Below are 27,169 nucleotides of genomic sequence, written 5' to 3'. Positions count from 1 at the left end.
AGATCAAGGCGTGAAATAGAACTGTTATAGCGCATGTTTATACATAGATTTGTATTTTGATTAATTCTACACTTTTGCACACTACGACAATTGCAGCCCGTGTTTCAAGAACTATTGAGCACTAGAGATAATTATTGAACCCTTCAACTGCCGTAGTACTCAATGTGACTATGTTCTAGTGTGGTGCCACTGTACTAGGCTATAGCAATTGTTAACCACAAAATACCTTATTGTAAGAACATAAGGTAATGACAATTCCACCGTCCGTCTACTAAATATTTAATCTTACCTATGTAAGTAGCTTGTCCAGTGGGGATATGTATATGATGAGCGCGTGTCAGATCTGTACCTAGTAAAATAAAATAAAAAATCGAATACACTGCAGAAACAAGGATACAGAGAAAGTTTCGCTGATTCAAGCAGCCTTAAATGTAGCCTATTATTAGTAGGACTATTCTTTGTTACTTGTCATAAAATTAGCTTAAAGTGTCCCTTTAAGAATATTTTGTTTGTTCGAGCGTTTGATAATCAGAGCATACAGTCTCAAACATGAGTAGCATCAAATACAAACAACCACGATATATAATTAAAATTAATACGGTTAAAAATAAAAGCGACCAGGTAAATCTATTACATTAATAGAATTCCCTGCGATGGCTACTATTGATTCTCGACTGCATATAGCTACCGAGGTCCATTTGATCAAACAGTAAATCGAAACTGCCAGAATAGGTCGATAAGACGTTACTCGCCCTTGAATGGCATAACCTATACCCGTTTTTGTTTACCAGACTAAATCTACTACACCAATCAGGCGAACTGACCTCGGAGAGGATGGTAGAGAAAAGGGAGGGGGCATAGCCTAGAGTCAGCATTACAACATCCCTGTAGCTGCGTCAACATCATTATTATTTAGAATGACTGCATCTTGGGAAAGCTGCTTAATGTAATTGCGCGATAAAGGATAATAGGGATAAGAAGCAAGATACAAGAACAATGGTGTACCTGATGTGTGCGACTGAATACGAGCCCGTAAAAAACGTCTAACGGGAGACGGTGTCACACAGGGAGGAGGGAATGGTTGAAGGAGGAAGGGGAGGTAGAAAGAAGGCAACACAGGAACACCATACAAACAGTGAATATAAAAATTAGAAGACAGTGGGCAGCAAGAGAAGTGCTCCGGGTTACGAAGACATAAATGAAAACCAGAAACAATCGAAAAAGCACATTGGAAATAAAGTAAATTAATAAATAAAACGACGCGACCGTCATCCGCAGGGAATTTCCTTGCACCACCTGAACGTAACCGGGTCGGAGACTGGCACAGAGAGGGAGCAGGAGGCACGGGGACGGAGAGAAAGGACGGGAGTTTACCTAACTGTCGGTTTTGTGTCAATGCGAGATTTCTGTCTGGGAGGACTAGAATCGAGAGTGCGGAGTGACAGTGCAGCAGCGGCCGCTTTGAAGATTCGCACATGTCGGCACGTTTGAAACCGCCATCCCCACCCTGTGTGGACCGCTACTCTTGCTGAAACAGCAGAGCGGACGGAATTTTATAATAAAAATAAATTAAAACGAAGAAGAGTGGTAAGCTACAAAGAAGAACTCGAGCAGACGATGCTGGTGAATTAGTTTATTCATATTTTTGATGGAAGAAACAATTTACCATATTTTTATGGGATTACATTGACTTTGCAACATGAAATAGCGGTAGGCCAGTTGACATTTGCTACACGTCCATTTAATCTATGCGAGGAACCGTTTATTTATATCCTATATATTTAAATAAATAGGCTACCAAATTTAGGCCGGTGACTGACTGATGACGCCAATACGACAAAGCCTATAGCCTAATAGTAATAATACATGTGTACCATTATCTCAGTAAGGAGATTTAGATAGCCTATATATAAACTTATGTCTCTGTCTGTGGGATGTTTCTATTTTAAAATGCGCCCCGTTTTTTGGGTTTATTTAAACGCACACAAAGGTTTAAACGTATTTGATATCATCTCCATCTCTATTTAATTTTTAACCTACACATCTACCGACTTCCCTCCGTTGATTTCTTCCATCTCGATTCCAATCCCCATATTCATATTAAGCTCTCTTGGATTATCCACTCGGACCAAAAGTGAGTTGATTAGCTAAATAAAAACCGAACCGACAGCCAGCCTGCATCCACCCTTCACGGAACACCCCTCTGCTAAACAACACCACCGTAGCGATGGAGACCACGAAACTGCCTCCATCCAGCCCCTCGTCCCCGACCACCGGCTTCTCGGTGCCGAGTGCGGAGAAAGTGGACGGTTTCCCGCGACGGTCGATGCGCCGTGCCCGGCAGCGTCGTTCTCACAGCTCCTCTCAGTTCCGTTATCAGAGCTCACAAGTCGAGCTGACGCCACTGCCGTTGCTCAAAGGTAGGCTATGTCAACCCTGATCCTGTCATTGTAAGTGACCGCATTTCTGGACAACAATGTTTTCCGTATGATTTCAGATGCATCCGTTTTATTGGTAATATAACCATGTCACCAACATGTTATTTTACATGGGCTAACCCACGTTCAACTACAACAGTTTTACTATTTTTCAAAAAATATGGAAGTATGTTATTAAAAGGGTGCTTATAATGCTTTGATGCTTAACCATGCCGTGGGTAGATGTATTATCACAGTGCAGACTTGTGGCAAATGTTAAAGCCATAGTAATGTTACACATCAGTTTTCCTATAAAGATGGCTGGGAAGACTGGATAAAGAGGTACCTGTGGATATTTTGCAGGTCTTGTTTATATCATAGATAACTAACTACTTGGTATGCACACAGTAAAATGTACAGTGTTAAAGCAACTAAAGAATTTATACATATGAGTCTACTATGGCCAGAGTGGCCACATATAAACTCTGTTGATTTATCACTGAATATTATACTGGGCACTTTTACTCAAAACAGGACCTCAGGTGCAGTTGAGGCTCAGGAATGTGTTCAAACACAGGCCTATTCTGCTTTAGCAATAGTGCAAAATAAGTATCCTGCTCATGGAGGTTGCATCAAAATAAGTTTATCTGGTGATTTGAACTGATGCATTGGGATAAAAATTTGGGTAATGAGCATATTTGTTTGTGCTCTTACACAGAGCCAAAGCTCACAAAGAGGTGTATATTTATGCTTTCTGCTTTTGATCAGGTCTGGTCAGCCTGGCCCACATATCTTTGTAGGAGAATGAAAACAGGTTTCTGAAGACTCAAATGGACAGGGTAGACACCTGAGGTCTCCCTACCCTTCTTATCCTCACTCGAGGTCAATTGTCATGTTACATTACTCACAGGTAAATACCCAATAAGGGTCAACAACCTTTTATTTAGTGAAGATACTCAAAAAGTAGAGCTATCATGCGCTGAAAATAACCATTGTGATTTGCTCAGTCAGAATGCTAGGCTCAAAGCAACAGAATGAATTTAACTGGTTTGAATCAGATAGTCAACGATAAGATATGATGCCGATGGTGCCACCCATTGAGTCGGCCGAAAAACACAAATGTTCCCATCACTACTTACAAATAAGCTTAGCCCTGGGATAAGGATGGAGAAATGAGACGATGAAAGCCTCCATCCATTTCAGCCCCTTTTAGGACCTTTCAGGGCCTTATGTAAGAGAGCCAATCAGTCCTCTGTGCCATCAATTCTCAACACCATGTACTACCCACATTTACTTAACAGACAGCATCACATTTCTGATAGTACAGACAGCAGATTGCTTTGGATCGTTGCCTTGTCCTTACAGTATTTGCCCCTGACACCCACAGATCACGTGAAGTTTGAAAAAACGTGGCTACCATCGCACAAGATGGTTTGGAGTAGGGCTCCAGCTGGTTATTATCTGTTTCTTTAGCAGGCAACTCTGTGTTTACCACGTGGCAATCCATTTATAGCATTGGGTTTTAGTGGAGCATTGTGCTAAAGTACTGTTCCTCAGGCAGTGGTACAACAGCATGTTTTCTTATTGGATTAACCATGACACGGCTCACTATTACTTTTTTATGGATTGATTTTGGATCAAATATGGCCCTTGCTCACATTAGTATTAAATCTGGTCCATGGCCACATTAGTACTATGCAGAGCTAAGTGCTTCCTGTGCTTTACTCCGGACACATTCAGATTACATTTCTGTATAACCTTTATTAGCTAAGCAGATACTGTTTATAATGCCAATTTTAAAATGGTATATTTCTTGTTAATACAGCCCAGGGTGCATTTGAGAATTACTTTTGTGTCTCTGTGCTTTGGGGTTTGACAATGAAGCTGCATTCTACATGAGGGGAAACAGTAGAGAGGCGAAACATATTGTGGTGGTTATTCTTTAGAGCTCTCCTCTGAACTGGTAGTTAATTTACACAAAGTGTGAGAGACCTTTGAAGATGAGGAGTCACTGTAATCCATGTGGCGAATACACAAATGTAGATATAATTTATTCCACCAACTTCAGATTCACCTATTTTGGAAATATTTGATGAGAGGAACCCGTTATTACCAGTTAACCATTATATTTAGGCTGAAATTCCACTTGTCAGCTCCTGCTGATGTGCACTGTCAATAATTTGTCCTGCTGTAGAATCTTTGCCTTGGTGATTTTTTTTTTGGCGTCTTGAATTTGTCCAAACTGTAGGTGCAAAAAGAATAATGTGCCATCTTTTAAAAAAAACCAAACAAACAAAGATCATCTCCCTCACTTAACAAGAGCAAATACTCTTGACTGGATGCAAGCTTATTAAGGCAGAGAAACCTTTGCTTTGCTGAAAAATACATGAAGGCTTATTAAGGGACTTGCAGATGCATCAACCTCAGAAGTCCTCAATACAGGACGTGTTCAGTCTGTACAGAGGTTCTGTTAGTTCATTCTACTGCAGGTGAACGAAGCAGCATAAGCACGCAAACATCTCTGTCTCAGGCCTTTGCCAATGTAGTCTTAGCAAGGTATAGAACATCTATCACCATCCATGGCACTGTCCCTGTGTTTCATTAACATTTTGGGCATTTAGTTGATGCGTTTATCCCAAGTGACTTGCACCGCTTACATTTTATGTAGTATTCATGCTACTATTATCCATACTGGATTGCTTTGATAAAAAAAGAAATTTAAATTAAGCACCTTGCTCACCAGTCCTAACAGCCAGATTCTACCCAGGAATTAAACCTGCTTCCTCTGGGTTACAGGCCTAGCTGTCTAATCAACACTGCTGCCCTGCGCTGTTAGGAAGGGACTAAAAACCTAAAGGTGGTTCTCTGCTGTACAGCTCATCATTAGCTGCTTTGCTGTAATCTCAATAAACACATTTGCAGACTACTGGGTGCTGCTCGTGTTCTGGTTCAGTATGCAGAATAAACTCATATTTTGAAACCGTTTGAGTGGTCGTGGGCCATTTGGCTTAAATTAACTTTTACTGAGGAATTAGGCTTGAGGAATTCCACATTACGAGAAACAAAAATTACCAAGTGTTTGAGTCCATTTATGACTTGTACTACAGTGCAACATATCCATTTGACGAGCTGTGAATGTTTGAGTGTATGTGTGTGTGTGTGTGTGTTTGTGTGTGCGACAGATAAGTATTCTGTCCCTATTACAACACAGATTTACTTCATCAGGACCTCGTGAGTGTGTCAGTATGACTCTCCTTAAATATCCATTTGCCCAAAGCCAAAAGTTTTTAACCACAACGAACTGCAGTACACAGTGCTCTCACTTGTTCACAGGCCTTACACTGCTTAATTTCCCCCTATTTCATTGAGTTGTACATTGTTAGAACTTTATGTTCTACCTTGACATGTCCTTGAGGCCATATAGGATAAAGATTATGTTTTGTATGTGAGATTGGGTGAATGAATGCATTATAGTGTAGACATATAGACATATAGTGTACAGCACTATATGTCTCCCTTTACATTCTCAGTCTCATGTGTAAACTGTGTGACTGTGTTTTTGCATAATGCATGTTTTGTTATCATTGTATTTCTCTGTTTTTTTGTATGTGTATCTCTTCATGGACTTCTAAGGAGCATTTTCAGCTTACTTTTTTATGTTTGTTACTAAAATTGTGTATTTTATTGTTTATGTGTGTGTGTGTCTGAGTGTGCATATATATATATATATATATATATATGCCATATGGACAAGCTGTCTCGCTCATAACACACAAAAGGATTACACTGTAATGTAAGAAATTTATGCAACAAAAATTCTTAGGAAAATAATATTGTGTATTGGTTCACACTATTTTCTATTTGGTATTTTGTGTGTGTGTGTGTGTGTATGTGAGAGAGAGAGAGAGAGAGAGAGAGAGATAGGGAGAGAGGGAGATTTGGTTAGCATGTGTGTCTAAGTGTGTGTGAGGAGCTGAACAGTTGGAGAGGGCTGGTGTTGGGTTACAGTGGACACTGAACCTTCTCTCTGCCTTGTATTGAGAGATGCTGCCATTTGACAGTCCCCTCCCAGATCAATAAAGTGTGTGAGAGAGAGTGAGAAGACTTGGCATTGGAGAGCAGCAGGGAGCACAGCAGTTGAGAATCATAAAGAAAGGGAAAGGGAGAGGAAAAATTGGAAGGACAAAATAGGGAGGGATAGCAAAAGGTGGAAATAATGGAGTAGCTGAGGAACAGAGAGTAGAATGACAGGCTTCAAATATGCAATTCCCCATGATGGGAGAGAGAGGTGGATGGATAAGGGTGGGGGGAGAATTATGATACTTGATGATGCACAAAAATCAATGGTTGGCAACTAAAGCCATTAAATCAGTTGAAGAACACAGAATCAGTTTTGTTCCCTGAACGATGAACCGTGGTTCAGCGCACTGATGAAATATCACTGATGCACTTTGCATTGTGTAAGATGGACCTTCTTTGATTGAAGAGCCACATTACTTAACAGATCTGTCTGATTTAGAGTGCAGACACTCTACCTCTGCTGAAGTTTGTAACTGCATTATTTCAGTTTTAATCTTAGTCTCCATCCTCTATTGCTGTTTCATTTCCCGTTGTCATTTTGTGGGCTGTTAGATGAGAGGAGTTTTGATGCAGGACCAAAAATAGACCATCTCATTACTTCCCAAACAAGAATTACCGTTATTTAAAGGATGTTCCTGTAGTTACTCATCTCTTTTTGGAAATGCACAGGGAGCGAACAAAAAAGGGTAGAGAAACAGAGATGGTGAGAGTCAGAGGAGATGAGGAGAGAGGAAGCAAAGGAGAGGGAGATGATGTCATCCCTTAACTCCCCTCCCCTCCCCTCCCCTCTCCCCCTTTGCTCTCTCACTCTCGCTCTCGCTCGCTCTCTTTCTCTCTCTCCTGCTCGCTCTTTTTTGCTCCCTCCTTCCCCAGCAGCCCTATATTTAGCAGTAGCAGTGAGTCAAAGATGTTGCAGTGTGTTTAATTCACTGATCACAATTAAGCATCAAAGGCGGACCTTATAAAACCTACACCCATTTAAATGCCCAGTCCTGAAATGGAACAAGCCCTGCTGCTTCTCCTCCATCCCTTTGGTTTCTCTTACTGTCTATCGCCTCATCTGTCTTTTCATAGTTTCTGTCTCCTTCTCCCTGCAACTGAATTTATCTTGTATGTCTATATGCTCAGAAAGCTATGTAATACCTCACTCTCTGTTTCACCCCTCCCTCCCTTTTCCCCTCCCTCTACCCCTTTCTCTTTCTGTCTTCCGTCCTTCTGCAATTCATTTTTCCTATCCCTGATAGCTGCGTCATGCTCTTCTGCTCTCTCTTGCTTTCTTCTCTTTCCCAAACCCTCCACTCTGTCCATCTCTTTTCCTCCATCCCAACACCCCACTCCATACAATTACTCTCCATTAAAAATAGATTAGATTTAACCTTCACTCCTTCTTGGTACATGTTGGGAAGGGCTAGATTGCCCTTAGTGAAAAAGGTCCTTCATGCAGCTACACACAGGGATACTGCTCTCTTTGGATTATACAGTGTTTAACTTCACTGTTTGTTCCAAGGTGGGCAGCATTATGCAATAGTTCACGGTGAACTTCAAGAGGACCACAGCAGGAGAATGCTGATAAAATCAAGTCAGCATCCAGACAATTGTTCCAAAGCCCTGGTCCGTGTCTCCATTTGTGGTGACGGGGTGTTGATTCATCCCTGAAATGATCTGTTTGATATTTGGGGTCATGTGCTTCATTAGAGGTTGATGCATTTGGAGCGGATGGAAAGGAGTGGTTTTTTTCTCCAAAACTATACCCAGAATACACCCAAAGCTGAAGTTATTTGTCCAGAATGCTGTTACACGGGCTGGGAAATGAGTGAAAATCTATTAGTCTGGCCATGGTGAAAAAAGCCTTCATCCTACTACGGAGAGAAAAAGTGAATCAGCCATGTGTGCTTGGTATGGTTCTAGGGGAAAACATACGTGCATCACCTCTAAAATCTTATCACTACCTCTCTACCACTATGCTTTCCCCTGGCCAGTTGTGTTCTATCTTCTCTGTCATAACCAAAGTAAAATGTACTAAACATTTTTCTGAAGTGCCAGTTATAAGAAAATGAACAGAAGCAGCAGTATCGTTGAGTGGATAGGGGGACTCATCCCAGACCCAAAAGTTTGAAATTAATATCCAGGGTGGGGCACTGTGGATGGCCTCAGGAGAATGATACTTAACAGAAACTTTCCAGCTGCATGATGGCCCAAATCATAAAATGTAAACTACCATATGTGGGTCACCCCGCATCAGAGCTGATAGAAAACCGGTAGAAGCTGCCACTCATTTGTGGTTGACAGCACAGGTCCCAACCACTGGTCCACAATGTGGTCGCAAGTCAGCATTTGGGTAATTTGATTCCAGAGGTCACTGAAGACTTGAAGTCAGTTGCGATTTCAAACTGAAATCAAACCAGATTTCAGTTCCCTTACGAAAATATCACGTGAAAATCACGTGAGCACCCAACATTTGAAGTGTGTTCATGTGAACAATAAAAATAATCCCACTTATAAAACGGGAGGGGAAAAATGTAACCTATGCTATTTATTTCAAGTCACATATTGTGTTTTCACATGTGAAAATTGCAGTTAACATTTTACATTTAACAGACTGAAAAACCAGTCATGTGAAAATGTGGAATTCCCATGTGAAGGTGCAAATTCCACACGTGATTTTTTCATAAGGATTGGAACTGCAAATTCTTTGGAGCTGTAATAGCATCATTTAGCAGATTTCTGGTGGAACCTTGGCCTTGGTTCTCTGAGTTCACCTTTCAGCCTTGATAGTGAGTCTATTAAACCTTTAGGACTGCAGTCCTTGAATAGTGGGGTTGCTACAGCTGTGTGTGTGTCATTGCAGTTATAGGTGTGTCTCTACAGCAAGTGTGTGAATGCATTTGGGTGTGTGTGTGTGTGTGTGTGTTTCTAATCACAGAATACACTATGTTCATATGCTATGTTGTGAGATTTGGCCACTTCAAAACCAATAATAAAGATTCAATGAAATACCAAGTTCAATACAATTTTAAAAATGGACTTATCAAATATTATGTAAAAAATAGGGATGTAGTGAAAAATAAAATTTCTTTTTAAATTTGCTAATGAAAAACATTTGTATGTTGTATGGAAATGATAACACTGTTGATTTGTTAAGTGATTCTCTTGTGTGCTTCATAAAAGACTTGTCCATATTGGATATTGTTTTTACGAAGGCAATTATAATTTACACCTTGGTTGAAGCAGTTGAAGATGCTGTGCAACTGCTTGCCAACATCTGCACAGCAATTACAATTATGTAAGAAAGCAATGCTGACACAACAGGCTTTTCAACAAAGTAGTATTACCTACTAGAATATTCTGTTGCACCAGAAATGACTGATTCTCATAGTTTATTGTACATTATACAACAATAAATATGCCAAACTACACCCCCGAAGTATGCTGTCACCTTATCACTGTGGGAGACAAAGAAATTACTGTGAAATTTCTTTTTACTGTGAAATTGGTTTCTGGGACAGCACAGTATTGAGCACTAGTAGTTGTGTTCCTATCCAAAATCCAATGATGTCTGAGCTCGAACACACCATTCCAGTTCAAGTACCGGCAAACGTAAGGCGACGTTGTTTCGGAACCAGATCCGATCATCCGTAGCCGTAACTGATTTTCATAATGAGCTGAATGCACATCTCAGATGATCTCATGGTGCAAAGGAGTTTTTTGAGATAATTTTAGATTTAGCGCATATACAGGGCACAGTGCTTTAGTCATGTCCACCTGTCACTCTGGAATACTGCCACACCGAGCTCTTTCCATGTATTTTTAAAAAACATTTTTACAATGCTGCAATTGGCTGTTGGAGATAACTGCAAAAATATAACCGAGTGGACTTATATTAGCTTGGGGCTCTCTGTAAATGCACACAACGGTCACAATTTCAGCATTCATGGGATCCTGATCATTAGCGCAGAAATATATAAAAATCTTTTAAAAAAAAAAACTTTTAAAAAAAGACGTGTCCTGCTAACATAATGATGGAACGTGTTAGCAGGACAAGCCACACAGCAGAGCCTGATTAGTTAATTAGTTGAATCAGGTGTCGCAGTGCTGGGTCGGGTCCTGTTTTTGGTCTCACGATCTGTACCTGTCCTTGCAGACACCCCCGTGGCGGAGCTACACGACCTCTTCTGTAAGAAGCTGCAGCAGTGCTGCGTGCTCTTCGACTTCCTGGACTGCGTTGCTGACCTGAAGGGCAAGGAGATCAAGAGAGCGGCCCTCAATGAGCTGGTGGAGAGCGTGGCCACCAGCAGGGGCATCCTCATCGAGCCCCTGTACCCTGAGGCCATCAAGATGGTGAGAACGAGGAGGGGGGGTGGAAGGAAACAGGAAGCAGGGAGGGGCGAAAGCGAGGGAAGAGACTGGGTCAGACATAGATGGAGAAGGGAAGGAGACAAAAAGTAGGAAGGAATGATAGAAAGATGGATGATGGATGGATGAATGGATATATGAGGATGCTCAAAAAATGTATGTATTTTTGAATACTTGGATACTGCTGGTTGTACTACCTGCCAGTACATGCTTCAGAGGAGTGTTGTGTCTCTGCAGTGCTCCAATGTCTCTATGACAGTGCAGTACAATGTATTGGAGCTCTGTTAAGCTAACCCCTCCCTCTGCAGATCTCAGTGAACATCTTCCGCACGCTCCCGCCCAGTGAGAACCCGGAGTTCGACCCAGAGGAGGATGAACCCACACTGGAGGCCTCCTGGCCACACCTCCAGGTACAGCTGTCCCTAGCTGCTCCTGCAGCCACACACGCACACACACACACACACACAGACACATACACATACACATGCACACACACACACACACACACACACACATATACACATACACACACGCACACACTCACATACACACACACTCACACACGCTCACACACGCGCCCACACACACACGCACACACTGTAACCTGATCTTCAAATGCATGCACTCATTACACCTAACCACCTGATACATTTACATCATGCACAGAAACTGAGCGCGCCTGATACTTCTCTTTCTCACACACACACATTGTCTCTGACACGTTCCTGAAACTCACCACACCAGATGACTGGTTGGTTCTCTCGTCTGTCTGTGTGTCTCTGTTGGTTGCCTGTTTGTCTAAGTATTTTAAACGGTCACTCCTGACCTCCCAAATGCAATCCTTTGTAATGCCAATGGTAATGTGCCTTTCCCTAAACCATCCCCAAACCCTAAACCATGATTTGTGGTCATGTTGGTGCAGCGTGTGGCATACAGTAGTTCATACTCTAAAGTAGTATACGAGTTCCCCTCTGCAGTTGGGTGGTCTGGGCTCTTTCTGAGCTGTTATTTCTTCTCTGTCTGTTACCCTCTCTTCTTGAATAGAGGTGTCAAATGACACAAACATAGTGATAGTGTTTAGACTATAGAATTTTATATAAAACACAGCTATTTGATCATTGATAACATTTACCTGTTCTCACGCCTGGAGAACAACCTCATTCTCTCAGTCTCTATTTCCCTGTCATGAGGGTTGCAGTGGTCTCAGAGTCTTTGAACAGAGTGTTTTGTTCCTCTTCCATAACAAAAATACCAGGTTTCCTGAGTGATTTCAGTGTTGCTAGGCGCTGGTTGCCACAGAGTATGCGGAGAAAGATTGAAGGGGTTCAGACGGTAGCATTCACCCTTCCGATAATTAGGCCGATTGATCCCAGTTTTATTTACCTGGCCTTGGTTTCTTTGCGTACACTGGCGTAATCTTGCCACATTAGTGTGCAGATAAGTGTCCAATAGGAGCGATTACAATGTGATAGATGATAGGTGGACGTTTCTTCAAGACTGCTCTGGCTAACTTTAACAGTATGCAGGGCACATTTGCTCTGATTTCTGAAAAAAGCTTTTTATTTTATTCTTAGTAGAAATGATTTTGGAAAGTCTTAATTCAGAGGCAAATGAGAAATATGAGTATATTTAAGTGCTTTTTATCAGCATTCTTCCTTTCAGCTTCTGCCCTAACCCATTCTCATCTGTCTTTCGGTCTTTCCCTATCACCTGTGTGTCCTTCGTCTCCTGTGTGTTATTCCGTATGTCAGTCTCTCCTGTGCATATTATGCATCTCTGTCTCTTGTGTATGTGCCTCAAACCCGAGTCTTTTTGCGTATCTTACACCTGTTTGTGCACGTCATTCTCACCTGTACACCACTCTGGTGTCAGCTGTGTCTGTTTCCTTCGTGTGCCACTTACCTGCCTGTTGCTCTCTGGTGTGTGTGTGTGTGTGCATGTGTGTATCTCATTTATTTGCGTGTTTCTCTCTTCAGCTGGTCTATGAGTTCTTCCTGCGCTTCCTGGAGAGCCCAGACTTCCAGCCTTCAATGGCCAAGCGTTACGTGGACCAGAAATTTGTTTTACAGGTGTGAATATAGTGTGTGTGCGTGTGTGTGTGTGTGTGTGTGTGTGTGTGTGTGTGTACATGCCTATTGTGTTTGTTTGGAGATGGGCACTGTGAACAAGAGAAATGGGGGACCTATTTTGACTGTGTCTCTCATTAAATTCAGCTTGCTGCAGACACACTCAGTGCAACACAAATATAATTGCTGTTGCATTCACATTATATCATTACTGTGGCCAAAATGTTAATGAAAATAACAAATAATCACATTTGCTGTGTGAGTGCTTAATTTTTTCCTGTTAATGCAATCTAGGTTTGTAAATGGTGTTATCACTCTGATGAGCTAGGCTCTGGAGCTTCACTGTAGCAGATTCTCTCCCGTGGTTGCCTGCAAATGTCTGCCTGTGTCCGGCTGTGTTTTTCCGTGTCAGACTGTCCCTCGGTGTGCGCTGCATGCATGCGGTGACTGTTTCCATATATATTTTTTTATATCTGCGTATCTGTGCATCCGTGTCTGACTGCATTTGCCTGGGTCCGCCATTAGCTGCTGGAGCTGTTTGATAGCGAGGACCCACGAGAGAGGGAGTACCTGAAGACCATCCTGCACCGCGTCTACGGGAAGCTGCTGGGACTGCGTGCTTACATCCGCAAACAGATCAACAACATCTTCCTCAGGTGTGCGGAGAAAGCCTTGTCCGTGTCTTCACCGAGTGGTTCTGCTGTACCTTTCAGTAATGTGTAAAATCTGGCAGATTTATGGGATTCCTTGTGCTACTTTGCTGCAAGAAGTGCTCACAAAGTGTTTTGGTAGGAATCTTGAAAGATGGAAATTGTGAAGTAAGGAAAAGAAGGTTCAATTCTCTTATGATGAAATGTATGGAATTGTCAGGTAAATAGAGATTTTAAGATTCCAGAACTTTGATTTGGATCAGGTGGCTCATTCTGTTGACACCCCACAGTGCAGCTGATGCTGCATGCTGGCTGTGCCGTTGCTGTCTATGGATAGCGGCGCTGCATGGCGATGCATAATTAGCGGTAGCTTTGCCCAGAAAGAGTCGGTTTCAGTTGGCCAGGTTTGTCCATATCTCGTCCTACGCCAGCCATACATATTGTCTGGCTGATCAGACCCCTGCGGTTTGTCTGCACCAGCAGTGCATGAACGCACATGCTCAGTAAGAAGAACTGGCGGCCCACAACACATGCTTTGTAGACCAACACATGCTTGCCCATGGTTAGGGTTACAGCAAGAAGTGCTAGAGCAGATCAGATATTGTCCTAAGCAATGATCTGGAAACATCTTGACCTGGGGTGCCCTGTCTTATTCAAAGAGAGCTGATGTGGGTTCAGGTTTTTGTTTTAGCACAGCGCTATGACACCTGATTCAACTACTTAACAAATCACGGTCTTCAGTCAAGACCTTGATAAGTAGGTTAAGGTGTCTTAGTGCTGGGCTAAAACAAAAACCTGCACCTACATTGACCTTTTTGGATAAGATTGGACACCAATGAGCTAGAGAAACTGATCCTGCGTAAATGTTATAGTTTTAAATTTGAAAGAGCTTGGGGGTACTGTCTGAGAATGTCCTAAGCGGACAGATAAATTGAAATGCTGTACTTACAAAACCCAAGGGACTTCCATCCTGGCCTTGAGGTGTGCAGCTTGATTAAGATCCTTTGAATTATGCCAGTATAGCTTATGCTTAATGTTCACGTACTTGTACAATTTTTACAGTTCTCCTTTTAAAAATTGAAGTATGACCTACCGTAGTTCAGTTTTTGGCTCTTTATAATTGTTCCAAGTGCACCATAGGTCATTCTCTTGAATGTTTAAAAATGTTCATGTCTTATAGCTCTATGAAATGTATAGTTCAGTGTGCCAGTAAGTGCTTGATGGTAGACTCAGGGAAAGTGTGGTTAAAAGCTATTACCAATATTATAGACCTTAAATGCTTTGTGGAAACACAAGCGCCTTGTTTCAGGGGAATAAGTATTGTTTTAGGGGAAAACCCTAGCTGCTCTTCAAGCCCATGATAAAGTACGTTTTAAAATATTTTTAAAACACATTTATAAGCATTCTGTCCTTCATTTGAGTTTGAGTTTAGTTGTTGGGAATGTGTTCTGTGTTCATTTGTCTCCCTTAAACAAATTGGTAATACAAGTAGTTATTCAGCTTAATTGATGGAGTGTAATTACTAGTTATTCAGTAGGGTCTGGGACAATTAATTTCAGCTAATTAAAACTTGATTGAGACAGCTACCCAAACTGTGTTCAAGGGACAGATATTACATACATTGTAATGAGAAACTTGACTCAATCTTTTTACGCCTGCGCAAGTGCAATTTCTTCCAACAGTCTCTAGCAGGAAATCTACAGCAGATTAACTGTGAATATGTCAGATAAAGGTCAGGATTTAATAAACAGCTCAATAAAAGTGTAATAGTTGGCGACGGGGTTGGAAGGCAAAGTGGTGCACGCTCCGCGTCCCCCAGGAGCGGAGCTGCGACGTATGGCCGCAGATGTGGCTCTTTTGTAGTGAGCCTGTACACGGTCATATGGACTCAGACAACAAATATTGACACTGAACACGCCCTTAGCCCTGCACATACAGGCGCGCTGTGCTGCCTGCAGAGGGGACTGGCTGCCCTGCGGCAACGCTATCGTTAGTAATACTCATCTAAAACGTATATCTCGTCTTTTTCAAAAATACATCCATGTACATACAACACCATCTTATGTGTACGGTGACAAGAATTAAATTCCCCTGAATCCTGATAAAAGACTTTTCAAAATCTTGCACAGCAATCTGCTTGACGAACATGAGATACAGAAGAAATTTCTTCTGTTGCAAAAGAAATCTAGGATCAATTCAGCTTTTTGAAGTGTGTTAACCAGTTGTCACAAAACAACACAAAAACAACAACGCTCGGGCAAAACAAAGTAGCTGCTTTCTGTGATGTTAATCCAGCTGTCAAACGTTTGATCGTTGTTGTTCTTGCCATTTCACTTGAGAAATTACAGAAGCCTCTGTTTCAGTAATGTGATTTAAGGCCTCAGCGGATGTCTCTTTAGGCCGCGCTCGCTTTGCTTTGGGCTCTGCTTCTTGGACCATGGCACAGAGAGCTTATGTATATAGAAGCTTCTATTAGAGCGGAACATGGGCCAAACCCTTTGTATTGTTCGTTTCACATTTAGTTGTGATTTGCGATTTGGCTGCCGCGTTTCGCTGTCTTCGCCGTGAAGCTGAGGAGCTGAGTGGCAGAGAAGCTGTAAAGCTTCCCGGGCCTGGCTCGGCCTCTCGCGCGTCGGCAGTCGCGGCTGTGACCTTGCGGTCCCGTGCGGGGTTAGTAAATCACCGATACGCTGGCACAATTTCAGATGCTCAGGTTGCTCCTGGCCCCCGCCTTCAGCTCACGTGTAGCGGCGCTCGGGCACATAATGGCCGCCGCGCAGCGCCCTGGTGTGGGTAATGGCTTACATCAGCGTGCTGTGGTGAGCACTCGCCTGAGTGCCCGAAGCGAAAGCAGCTTCGTCATACCAGTGGTAGTACATGATCATGGTCGCAATGATGATGGTTTTTATAATAATAATAATAATAGTAATAATAATAATAATAATAACAATAATAATAATGATAATAATAATAATAATAATAACAATAATAATCCTGTTGTTGTTGTCATTATTATTATTATTATTATTATTAATATTATTATAATAATAATAAAACAAGTACAGCTATACAAGTAATAGTTTTTGTAACTGAGTAAACCCCCTTCACTTGCCATTTTGTTCAGCAGGAAATGCATCTGCTCTCTGTTCCAGGTTCATCTATGAGACTGAGCATTTCAATGGAGTGGCTGAGCTGCTGGAGATATTGGGCAGGTGTGGACAGCATCTATCTATCTATCTATCTATCTATCTATCTATCTATCTATGTATCTGTCTGTCTATCTGTCTGTCTGTCTGTCTGTCTGTCTATCTATTTATCTACCTGTCTGTCTGTCTGTCTATCTCTCTGTCTGTCTGTCTGTCTATCTACTTATCTACCTGTCTGTCTGTCTGTCTGTCTATCTATATATCTATCTATTTACCTGTATATATTACAATACAGACCAAAGCTAATTCTCAAAAAGCTCACACAGTGGGTGTCCAGTGGAAGCATTGATGCTTCATAATGTGACGCCCCCGGTAGTTTAGACTGTGTCTGGAGCATTCCGGCTAACTGTGGTGCTCCTCTGGTCAGCTGAATATATCTCCGGTTGCCTGGATCAGTCGCTCATCTTCCCTTCCGTCACTGCACTGCTCAGCTGCTGGATCGCAGACTGAAAATAATTGGTGGCTGATTGCATAATTTCAGATCATGCATATGCTAATGTAGTGCAGTGCAGATGATGGGACGAAATCATAATTGGGCATTCAAAATTCAGGATAAAATAGTTTTTTGATGAAGGCCAGGAAGGCCAAAAGGTCTTGTTTTTCATAATAGGTAAATTTGTTATTTATCACGAGTGTCCCATGTTTCTTTTTACCTCCACGTAATAATTTTTAAGATAGCACCTTGGTTACGCAAACTTCCGCATGTAAAGTTTATTCTACAAAAGGACGCTACATTTACCTTAGCTGACCTGATCTCTTAACATGGGCCATTTTTCACTATGGTCATACCACTATGACCGTCATTCCAGCGGGCATCGAAAAATGCGAAAAAGGCGAAATGGCAGGTGGAATACAGAAGAAATATTTCTGAGAGATAGAGATGGAGAGGGGGAGGGAGAGCCAGTGAGTCAGTGTGCAGGAGAGGGATTATTTTCGGGAGGTATTTATAGCGCCACCCACATCTTTCTGAACACAGAGATGTTGCTTGTTACGCAGAGACGTGCATCTTCTCCTGGGAAAGCATTGGGTGGGAGGGGGGTTTGATGGGAGGGGAGAGAGTAGATAAGGTGAGATTGGGGAGATAGTGAACGAGAGGGACGAGAGGGAGATGACGAGGGTCTTTGGAAGGGAAAAGAAGGAGAAAGGGGAAAGGAAGGCGAACACAAAGGAAGAGAAGAGGAGGTGGATGGATGACAAACGGATTCAAAACGATGAGATGGATGGCAGGAACTGTGGTTCTTGGGGGAAGGTGATGGGGGGTGGCGAGATTTAAATAGACCGTTTCCTTTAATCTCTTCATGTAGAAGTGAGAATAAAGGCGTTTAAATAGAAAAGGAGGGCAGATGTGATGCAGGGAGGTGGAAATGACGAGAGTGAGACAGGTGGGGGTGGATAGATGAGGCAAAACGGGGAAATGTGATAGGGAACGTGTGTGTGTGTGTGTGTCTGTGTGTGTGTGTGTGCATGTGCGTGTGCGTGCATATATATGTATGCATTACTCACCAGATCACAGTGTATTTTTTTATTTGCTCTTCTTCCTCTTCTTCCTGCTGTTTCACAGCATCATCAATGGATTTGCTCTGCCTCTGAAATCTGAGCACAAGCAGTTCCTGGTACGAGTGCTGATCCCCCTCCACACTGCCAAGTCTCTCTCCATCTTCCACGCACAGGTAGGTGCCACACACGCACACGCACACACACACACACAAGCACTGAGCCACAGACATACTTCCTGAGTTCCGCAAAACGTTCCTGAGTTCCAGAAAAGGTTCCTGCGGTGGCAAAGGGGCTACTGAGGTAGGCCCACATGGAAGAATAGTTACGTTGGGACACGGGTGCATAGGTACACACATAAGGTATTGATACACACACACTGATATTCCAGAGACAGTCCATAGACATAGAATTACTGACTATAGGCAGTACAGACTCGCTTGGGTTACAGACTAAGGTTAAGGGACTCTCAGACAGAGAGAGAGACAAAGAGACACACATATGTAGTGAGGCAAACATTTACAGACTAACTCAAGGCACAGGTTAAAATCTCTGAATCTGTCAGTCTGGCAAACCCACAATCAGGTATCGCAACCAGTGGACGGACATACAGGCCGACAGTTCCTCTAAATATGGTTTAGAATATCCTCTTCATATATTTTATATTTTTATGACGATTTTTGTTCTAGTGCAGTAAAAAATCTTTTATGAATGGAAGTATTAGTGGAGTTAAACGGAGGCCCCATTTAAGCTGTACCACAAGCTAAATATAAGCTGCACAGCACTCAGAACAGCATAGTTATTGTCCCACACCTACACAGAGATAGTGCTGTACCCATTGAGCGGAATTTGCAGTGGAACTAATGAGTGTTTAAAAAAAGGGTAGTCATACAGGCGGTGTGGAGATCATAAGGTTCTGGAGAGACACAGAGAGTCCTCCCCTGAAAACCATTGCTCAGTTAATAGAGCTCATATATGGAGGGAACACCTAAATGCATTTGACTGGTGTTCTGGAAGACCCATAACCTTTAAGATTTTAATATTTTTAAAAATATAAAACAGCTTACATTACATATAATCAAGATTGTGTTCCATAAGAAACCCATATATAAAGTAATTGCGTTTTGAGGGTTATGTATGTTTTCCAAAAAAAAAACAAAAAACCCTTCATGCAGTATTCTAACTCTTAACAGGATTTAATCAGCATCTGTCTTTTTGTTTTGAATTAAATATACACACATTTAAATTTAGTTGTTTGAACTTCACGCATTTCTAGGAAGTCAAAATAAAGCACAAATCCTGATTGAATCCAGGCCACCATATCTGAATGAAATTACTACCACTTTTATTGCCAAGTAAATATACTACATGTCCTTTATAATTATATCATTAGTTAATATGTGTAATTTTCATCTTTGTTATTCATTTGGTAAGCACTATGTCATGCATGTACATGACCACTAGAGGGCATATATGAATTATGTCTTGCTGAAATTCATTTTGATAACAATAAATTCGTTATTTTTTGTAACAACAGCTATGTCTGACACCGTTCAGTTCCAATTCAACTACTTCATGTGAACTGCTTGCCTGTTTTGGGTTTGTTTTTTATACAAATGACAAGAGCCTACAAAGAGAAAAGAGTAAAAAAAACAAAATAAAGCGATGCTCAAAGAGGGGGAATGGGGAAACAAGTGAAGGAAGGAGGGAAGAAAAAGTAAAGAGGAGAAATACTGTACCCTCTCAGGTTAACAGAGCTGGGTGTTACTTAGCTTTTCAAGAAGTTTGTAATTCTTTCGAAGAAAAAAAGAATCATGCTTTCAGATGGCAATGTGATTCTTACAAGCTGTTGATTCTTACTGGCTGTAGAATTGTGTATGTGTCTATATTTGTTCAAGAGCTTTAAACCGTAAGTGACTCATAATCCAAGGGACCTTGAACAATGATTGTTATATCAGGGCTCTCAACACACTGTTAAGTGCACTGTCCATGAATATCCAATCAGTCCCTGCTCAATACCTAATTGTAAAAAAAAAACCATGCCTGCTAACAGTTTCAAAGAAAATGAATTAACTTCACCTCTAACCCTTATCCTCAACCCGCCCCTCCCCCTGCATATCCTGCAGATGGCTGCTCAGCCTCCTCTGAGACTGATGCAATGCAGTGACAATAAAGGATTAATTGTTCTTTTCATTGCTGTAGTGCAACATACCTTACGATCTGGCCGCTCAAACACACGTTTACTGTATGAATTCAGGTGTGTGTATGTGTGTGTGTGTGTGTGTGTGTGTGTGAGAGAGAGAGAGAGAGAGAGTGTATGTGGTGTGTGTGTGTGTGTGTGTGTGTGTATCTGGTGTTTGGGTGTGTATGTATGAGTGTGTGTGTGTGTGTGTGTGTGTGTGTTTGTGAGTGAATTCTCCACAGAAGTGTGCACAGTTGCCTTTGAAGCTGCAACCTGCCCTACATTTCCCCACTCAGCCCCCTGTGGCTACCCATCCATACATTATTCAGCCCTAAACCAGGAGTGCAGGGGCTGGGGAGGAGGGGCCTGTGCTCTCCCTATTCACTGTGTTTATACCCCTCAGTGTTACCAAGGGGGGGGTCCCTAAAGCAGCGTGATCCCAGGGAAAATAGTGGGATGTTCCTGACATTTAATTCATGAGCCTGAAATAGGATGTCAACCTTCAAACCCCAAGATCTGTCCCAGAATCTGCTTAATCAAACTTAATCATGACTGTGACCATTGTGGAAAAAAAAAAAAATAGAACCTGAAAGTGATCCAGGATTATTTGGCTTATTTAGTTCAACACATAAACCCACAGTACTTTGAAGGGAAACACATTTCATCCTTTCATGTCTGCATGAATATGCAGAATATGAATATGAATATGCTCTGGAATACGAAGCAGACTGAAACTCACCTAGCTCCTGCTGATGGTGACAAAAATGTCGCCGAATGGCGTAAAGTTGAAATACGCCTTCCTAGCTCAGATCGCTTGCTTGGAAAAGTCCAACAAGATGGCAGAACTCCAAAGCCTTTGATCTCCCGAGAGCTCATGAAACTGTAGCCGGCAAACAAACGAGCCGGGTTTCTTTCTGAATTTAATGGTCATGACAGATTTCTGTATTCAACCATGCGTGTTATAGATTCGTTTTGATTTTTCATAATTCAGCTTTACATCGTAGGCGTGCCGACGCACCTGGAAACACCTCCCGCACCGCCTGGTGTCTCCCCCCATTTGACACACTCTGTAAGAGGCCGTACGGAAGTGTGCTTGTGAGGGCAGCCAGGGCGTGCATCCCTCCCGGTTCCTGGGAACTTACCGCACACCTGACAGGCGGAGGGAGAAGGTGTCTGGCAGCTCCAAACCATGTGTCTGGCAGTTCAGGTTCAGGACTAAAACACCCCCTTTGTTCCCTGACATTCAACAAGAGCCTGGTACATGTGCCCGGTGCATTCTGCCAAACTCTTTTCCCTGAGTTTAAATTTATGCGGAATGACATTATGTCAGTAGCATGGTAATGATCATTTTGAAACCCTGGCTGTTGTCTGGTGGTTGGCCAGGTAGCTCCGTGCTTACTTGTTTATGGCCCCTGCAGACCTGGCTGGGTGCAGGTCTGTGTCCTGGGCCCATTCGCACTGTTGGCAAGGCCTGACGGTCAGCTGATCAGAGTGCAGGAACGTCAGAATGTCCATGCAGCATTCTGAGCTTGGGAAGGGTCTGGAGCCAGATGGAGACGCTCAGGGACTGCGGCTGGTTCAGTCTTGTAACCAGGGGAAACGCTGACCAAGTCCGTCTGAAGTCCAGCATGCTGGATGGCTCTCGGTGGGTTCCTATTTACACCCTTACACATAAAATGGTTCGAGAAAGATTTTCGTGATAAAAATATTAACAGCAGAAATGAAAATGTGTAAAAAGGAGGCCCAGACACCTTTTGTCCTGTCCTGGTTTTAAAAAATACCTACAAAGTCTCTTTGCTGTGGCGATACTGTGTCCAAGAATGTGCATGAGCAGTCATGTCTGTAAGGTATGATACTGAATGGAATCTTCGCCACTAGTCTGACTTTAGTCATACCACAGTGCCTTAGACTTTTAAACTAAAAACTCTCATTTCTTATGAAGCGGCCCACAACCTGCCCCCCCACACCTTGGCCCCTCTCAGCAAGTCACATGGAAAAATCGAGAATAAAGAAAAAGAGATTTAAGAGGTGTATAGCCTTTTAAAGTCCCCCGGGGGGAGAGGGAAGCGGTGACATCAACCCTTCCGATGTAAACACACACACACGGTGTCGCCACGGCGCCGGCTTGCCATGGCAACGGGGCACAGGGGCCAACCCGCCAAGCACAACACGCAGCAACGTCCCTCGGAACTTCCTTTTCCAATCCCATAATCCCTGGGGATCAGGGGCTCAGGAGATCCTTTGCAGCTCTGCTTCAGGGATCACTCTGAAGAGAAGAAAGAAGCCTAATAGAAATAGCACTTGCATACTGCACACAGGTCTCTAGCCTAGATTGATAAAATGCTCACATTTTTGGGCGACTGAATCGATTTTAGATATTTTGAAGAACAGATTAACCAGAAGATGCAGGTATTAAATTGCCTTTTTTAGAGAGTGGCAGTGCAGTGGTCATGGCTAATCTTACATCCCTCAGCTCTCCAGCTCAAAAGGGCACCCAGGGTTGCTGTTTTTTTGAAAGATGGGTATATTATCGTTATCATCCAGTGCCTTTCCTACATTATATAAGCATTGTATTGCATAATTGGAGCTGGAAATTTAATTAAATTGAAATGCTCTTTAAATTGCACCCAATAATGTTTTGGATGTACTGTTCCAACCACATAAGCAAGCTATGACAAGTCGCAGTCATGGTGCAGCAACCAAGACCATCACAGCTCTCCACTGGGAAAATGCTTGGTGTGTCCAGCAAATTCCTTTTACTTGGGTTTCTTCTTTTTCCCTCAGAGTGAGCAAACAGAATGTGTGTTTCCCTCAGAGCAAATTCACTGAACCACACTGAAAGATATACTATTAAAGCATATAATAAGTTAGGGGTCATGTACTGCACCCTGAGAGTTGCAGTACAGAGGATCAGAGTGAGAACTATGACTTTGACTTATGACTGCACTTCCCCAGAAAATGAATGAATTTCTCCCTTCCTGTGTCACCTGTGTTTGTTCCATGATGGGGTAATTCAAGTCAAGGAACTGCCTATTGTCCCAGAGGGAAATATTTTGCGGGAAAATGGTCGATAAAAAAAAAGACAGGGCATAAAGGGACATAAGACAGGACAAGATTTGGGTCCCATACACTGCACCAGTGCTTACAGTCATAGCCGGAGGAAATGAGTAAGGGGACTGGGGGACTCGTCTGAAGTAGCCACTGAAGCCGTGGGTGTAGACGCTACAGTCCGAATAGCGCTGCTTTCCTTTGATACAGAGACATGAATCAGTGAGCACAACACTGTGACCTAGCCGTGCTGGAATTCCTCTGCCTTTGTAGACCCAGTTTTGTGTTCCTTTTGCAGCTGGCGTACTGCGTGGTACAGTTTATGGAGAAGGATGCAACCGTCACGGAATATGTAAGTCCTCTCGCCTGCGTTCATGCACATTGTGCTGTGACTAACTGCTCCTGTACGTGTCTGTACTATAATGCACATTCAGCAGAATTAGCCTTTCAGACAATGGATATGCAAGAAAAGGGGTTTTTGTTAAGGCGCACTGGCCTGTGAATTACAGGCATTTATGTATTTAATGTTGGGCTAGGAGGTGGGGTCACATCTGGTCCCCCTGTGGAAATTAATGACAAGTGGGAAGTAGACAAAAGCATACAAAAAATATGGTGGGGGTGGGGGTGGAGGGGGGGGGGTTGGGGGTTTGCTGGAAACAGCTGACACAGAGGGAGGAGAGGTGAGTCGCATTTTTTTACCGGTTTTACCGTCAATTTCAGACGGCCCTACATCCACCAGTTTGAATCTGTTTTAGCTCAGTGGCCTGACCGCAGCCACTTCCTACTGCAGCCATCCAGACAACGCAACTGCAGGTCCGATTGATACTTACGATGCGGCTCCTCTCTCCTCACAGATCATACGAGGTTTGTTGAAGTACTGGCCCAAGACCTGCACCCAGAAAGAGGTGAGTCAGATGAGGCTTCGCAGAGGCCCAGCTAAACCCACAGATGAGGTTTTATTGAACACAGTGGTCATAGTTATCAGTGGTGTTTTTGAAATCTGTGCTGTGGGTGTGCTTCATACGTCTATTTCCAGTGGGCTTACCCTTTAAGACAATCCAAGCACTTCCTCCAGAGAATATTGTCTATTTCAAGATTGGTATAGGTGTGATAAAGGGGCCATGAGGAGTATAGCTGAGTTCCGAGAATTTCCCTTGTATTGTGTTTGTGGTTGGAGCATGTAGGTATTACTTGCTTTAATGGTGTCTCTATGTAAAATTGTTTGGTTTAGTACCATGATGTTGTTACTCATGTAACTTTAACACAGATAACCTTGGCGTGGTTATATGTTGTATCTCTTTCAGAAATTCCCCACAGGATAGTTGGGTTCCCTGCAGACCTTGTTAGGATTTGTTAATGTAGTGTATGGTTTTGGCCTAATAAAATACTTTACTGCTTATGAGTTAGGATTACATTTTATGATGGGAACATATTTGCATTTTGGGGTGATCAGATTGATCTATGTGTGGACCCAGGTTTAAATGACGGTATTTATTTGGTTAGCACAGGTGCTTTCAGATCAATCTGGATATGGACCCAGGTTGAAATCCCATTATTTGCTTTTCAGGGTCATTTAGATTTGAACCGCCGGATATATTTATTTATTGAGGAAACTGATGTTAATTGCCTTGCTCAGGGCTCAACAGCAGTGACTCACCTGGGAATTGGACTTGCAGTCTCTTGAATGCGAGCCCAGTTGCTTAACCGCTGAGCAGATCTGAGCAGATGTTCCCCTGGTCAGGTGATGTTCCTCGGGGAGATAGAGGAGATCCTGGATGTGATTGAACCCTCGCAGTTCATCCGGATCCAAGAACCGCTCTTCAAACAAATCGCCGCTTGCATCTCCAGCCCTCACTTCCAGGCAAGACGAAACACACACACGTACATACATGCACAGATGCAGGTACACACACACACACACACACACACACACACATACGCACACACGCACACACACACACACACACACACACACACACGCATGCACATGCGCAGGCATACACTGACACACACACACACACGCACATATGCACATGCCCACACACACGCACGGACGCTTGCACGCACATTCACAGACATACACTCACACACACATACATCACACACGCACATACCTGCACAGACATACACTAACACGCACACACACACAACACACACATACGCACAGCCACATATACACACGTGCACACTCACACACACACACACACACACACATACACAGATACATGCACGCACATACACAGACATACACTCACACACACATACACACACATATGCACATGCACACACACGCACACACACACACGCACAGCCACATATACACACGTGCACACTCACACACACACACACACATACACGCACACATGCACGCACATACACAGACATACACTCACACACACATACACACACATATGTACATGCACACACACACACACACACGCACGCACACACATTATGTTATTATTGCTACTAGCACTCATGCTTTAGCAGAAGAATTATGCATTTATTCTAATACCTGTCCACCCTACCTCCCCCCCTCTCTCGATCCCTTTCTTCCTCATTCTCTCTCAGGTTGCAGAGCGGGCTCTGTATTTCTGGAATAATGAATACATTTTAAGTCTGATTGAGGAGAACTGCCAGGTCATCCTGCCTCTGGTGTTTGCCACCCTCTACAGAGTCTCCAAAGAGCACTGGAACCAGTTAGTCACCCTCCCTATACCTGTGATTGCCTTGCTCAGATTCTCTTCACACCCCAAACAGTGCCCTGCCATCAGTCCTACTGAACTGAAAACAGTACACGCCGTGGTGCAAAGGTGGTGCATTAGGGTGCGACAGAGAACATGACCGCAAACAACTCTTTGGTGTTCATTCTTTCTCTCTCCTGCATGATTTCTCTCTCCTGCTTGATTTGTTGCACATTTTCTATGACTGTGTAATTGCAGTCAAGGTCCTTTTATTGTATTTTGTGCTTCATGTTCATTTGCCTCATCGCTCTCTTTGATCTCTTGCTCACTGCCTCCAGGACGATTGTGTCTCTCATCTACAACGTACTGAAGACCTTCATGGAGATGAACAGCAAGCTCTTTGATGATCTCACTGCCTCCTATAAGGTGGAGAAACAGAAGTGAGTACATGAACTGCATGGCATCTTTGAAAGGTGTGTGTGCGTGTGTGTGTGTCTGTGTGTGTGTGTGCATGCATGCGTGTGTTTGTGAGAGAGAGAACATACAGGTGTGTTTGTGTGCATATTAAACAGCGTGTCTCTTTAGGGAGCTGAAGAAGGAGAGGGAGAGGGCGGAGCTCTGGCGGGGGCTGGATGAGCACCAGGAGAGGAGGCTGCAGAGTCTGCAGGAGGCCAGCCGTAATCAGAGGAACCTGCAGGAGCGACCGAGTCCAACTCAGCCCGACCCAGAACTCAGCAGCGCCGCCACCACCTAGAACACCCCAGACTGCGACACGGAAACTCCCCCTCAAACACTCCCGCATCACAGAGCTCAGATACAGGCCCTGAGCCAGCCACAGCACAATACACACGCACGCAGTATGCAGACACACACAGCCATGTGCGCAAGACTCTCGCACACATACACGCACGCACGCACACGCACACACACACACCTACATGCACGCACATGCTCACACACACCCATGCACAGACACACGCACACACACA

At 43.2% G+C, this 27,169-nt stretch overlaps 1 protein-coding gene across 1 annotated transcript; it reads left to right on the top strand.

Moving 5' to 3' along the window:
• The first annotated feature begins 706 nt into the window (after nucleotides 1-706).
• ppp2r5b (protein phosphatase 2, regulatory subunit B', beta) lies at nucleotides 707-27,149 on the top strand. Its single transcript, XM_035410907.1, has 13 exons — nucleotides 707-2,420; nucleotides 10,639-10,835; nucleotides 11,159-11,260; nucleotides 12,827-12,919; nucleotides 13,442-13,572; nucleotides 16,719-16,778; nucleotides 18,334-18,442; nucleotides 23,795-23,848; nucleotides 24,351-24,401; nucleotides 25,238-25,357; nucleotides 26,068-26,195; nucleotides 26,519-26,620; nucleotides 26,766-27,149. Exons 1-13 carry the CDS (start codon nucleotides 2,228-2,230, stop codon nucleotides 26,932-26,934), a joined length of 1,509 nt encoding a protein of 502 aa, XP_035266798.1. The 5' UTR covers nucleotides 707-2,227; the 3' UTR covers nucleotides 26,935-27,149.
• Nucleotides 27,150-27,169: the final 20 nt, after the last annotated feature.

This window comes from Anguilla anguilla, chromosome 3 (assembly GCF_013347855.1).
Source record: "Anguilla anguilla isolate fAngAng1 chromosome 3, fAngAng1.pri, whole genome shotgun sequence".
Taxonomy (NCBI): domain Eukaryota; kingdom Metazoa; phylum Chordata; class Actinopteri; order Anguilliformes; family Anguillidae; genus Anguilla; species Anguilla anguilla.
The sequence above is the reverse complement of the archived record's forward strand: the minus strand, read 5'-3'. Positions and strand labels throughout refer to the sequence as shown.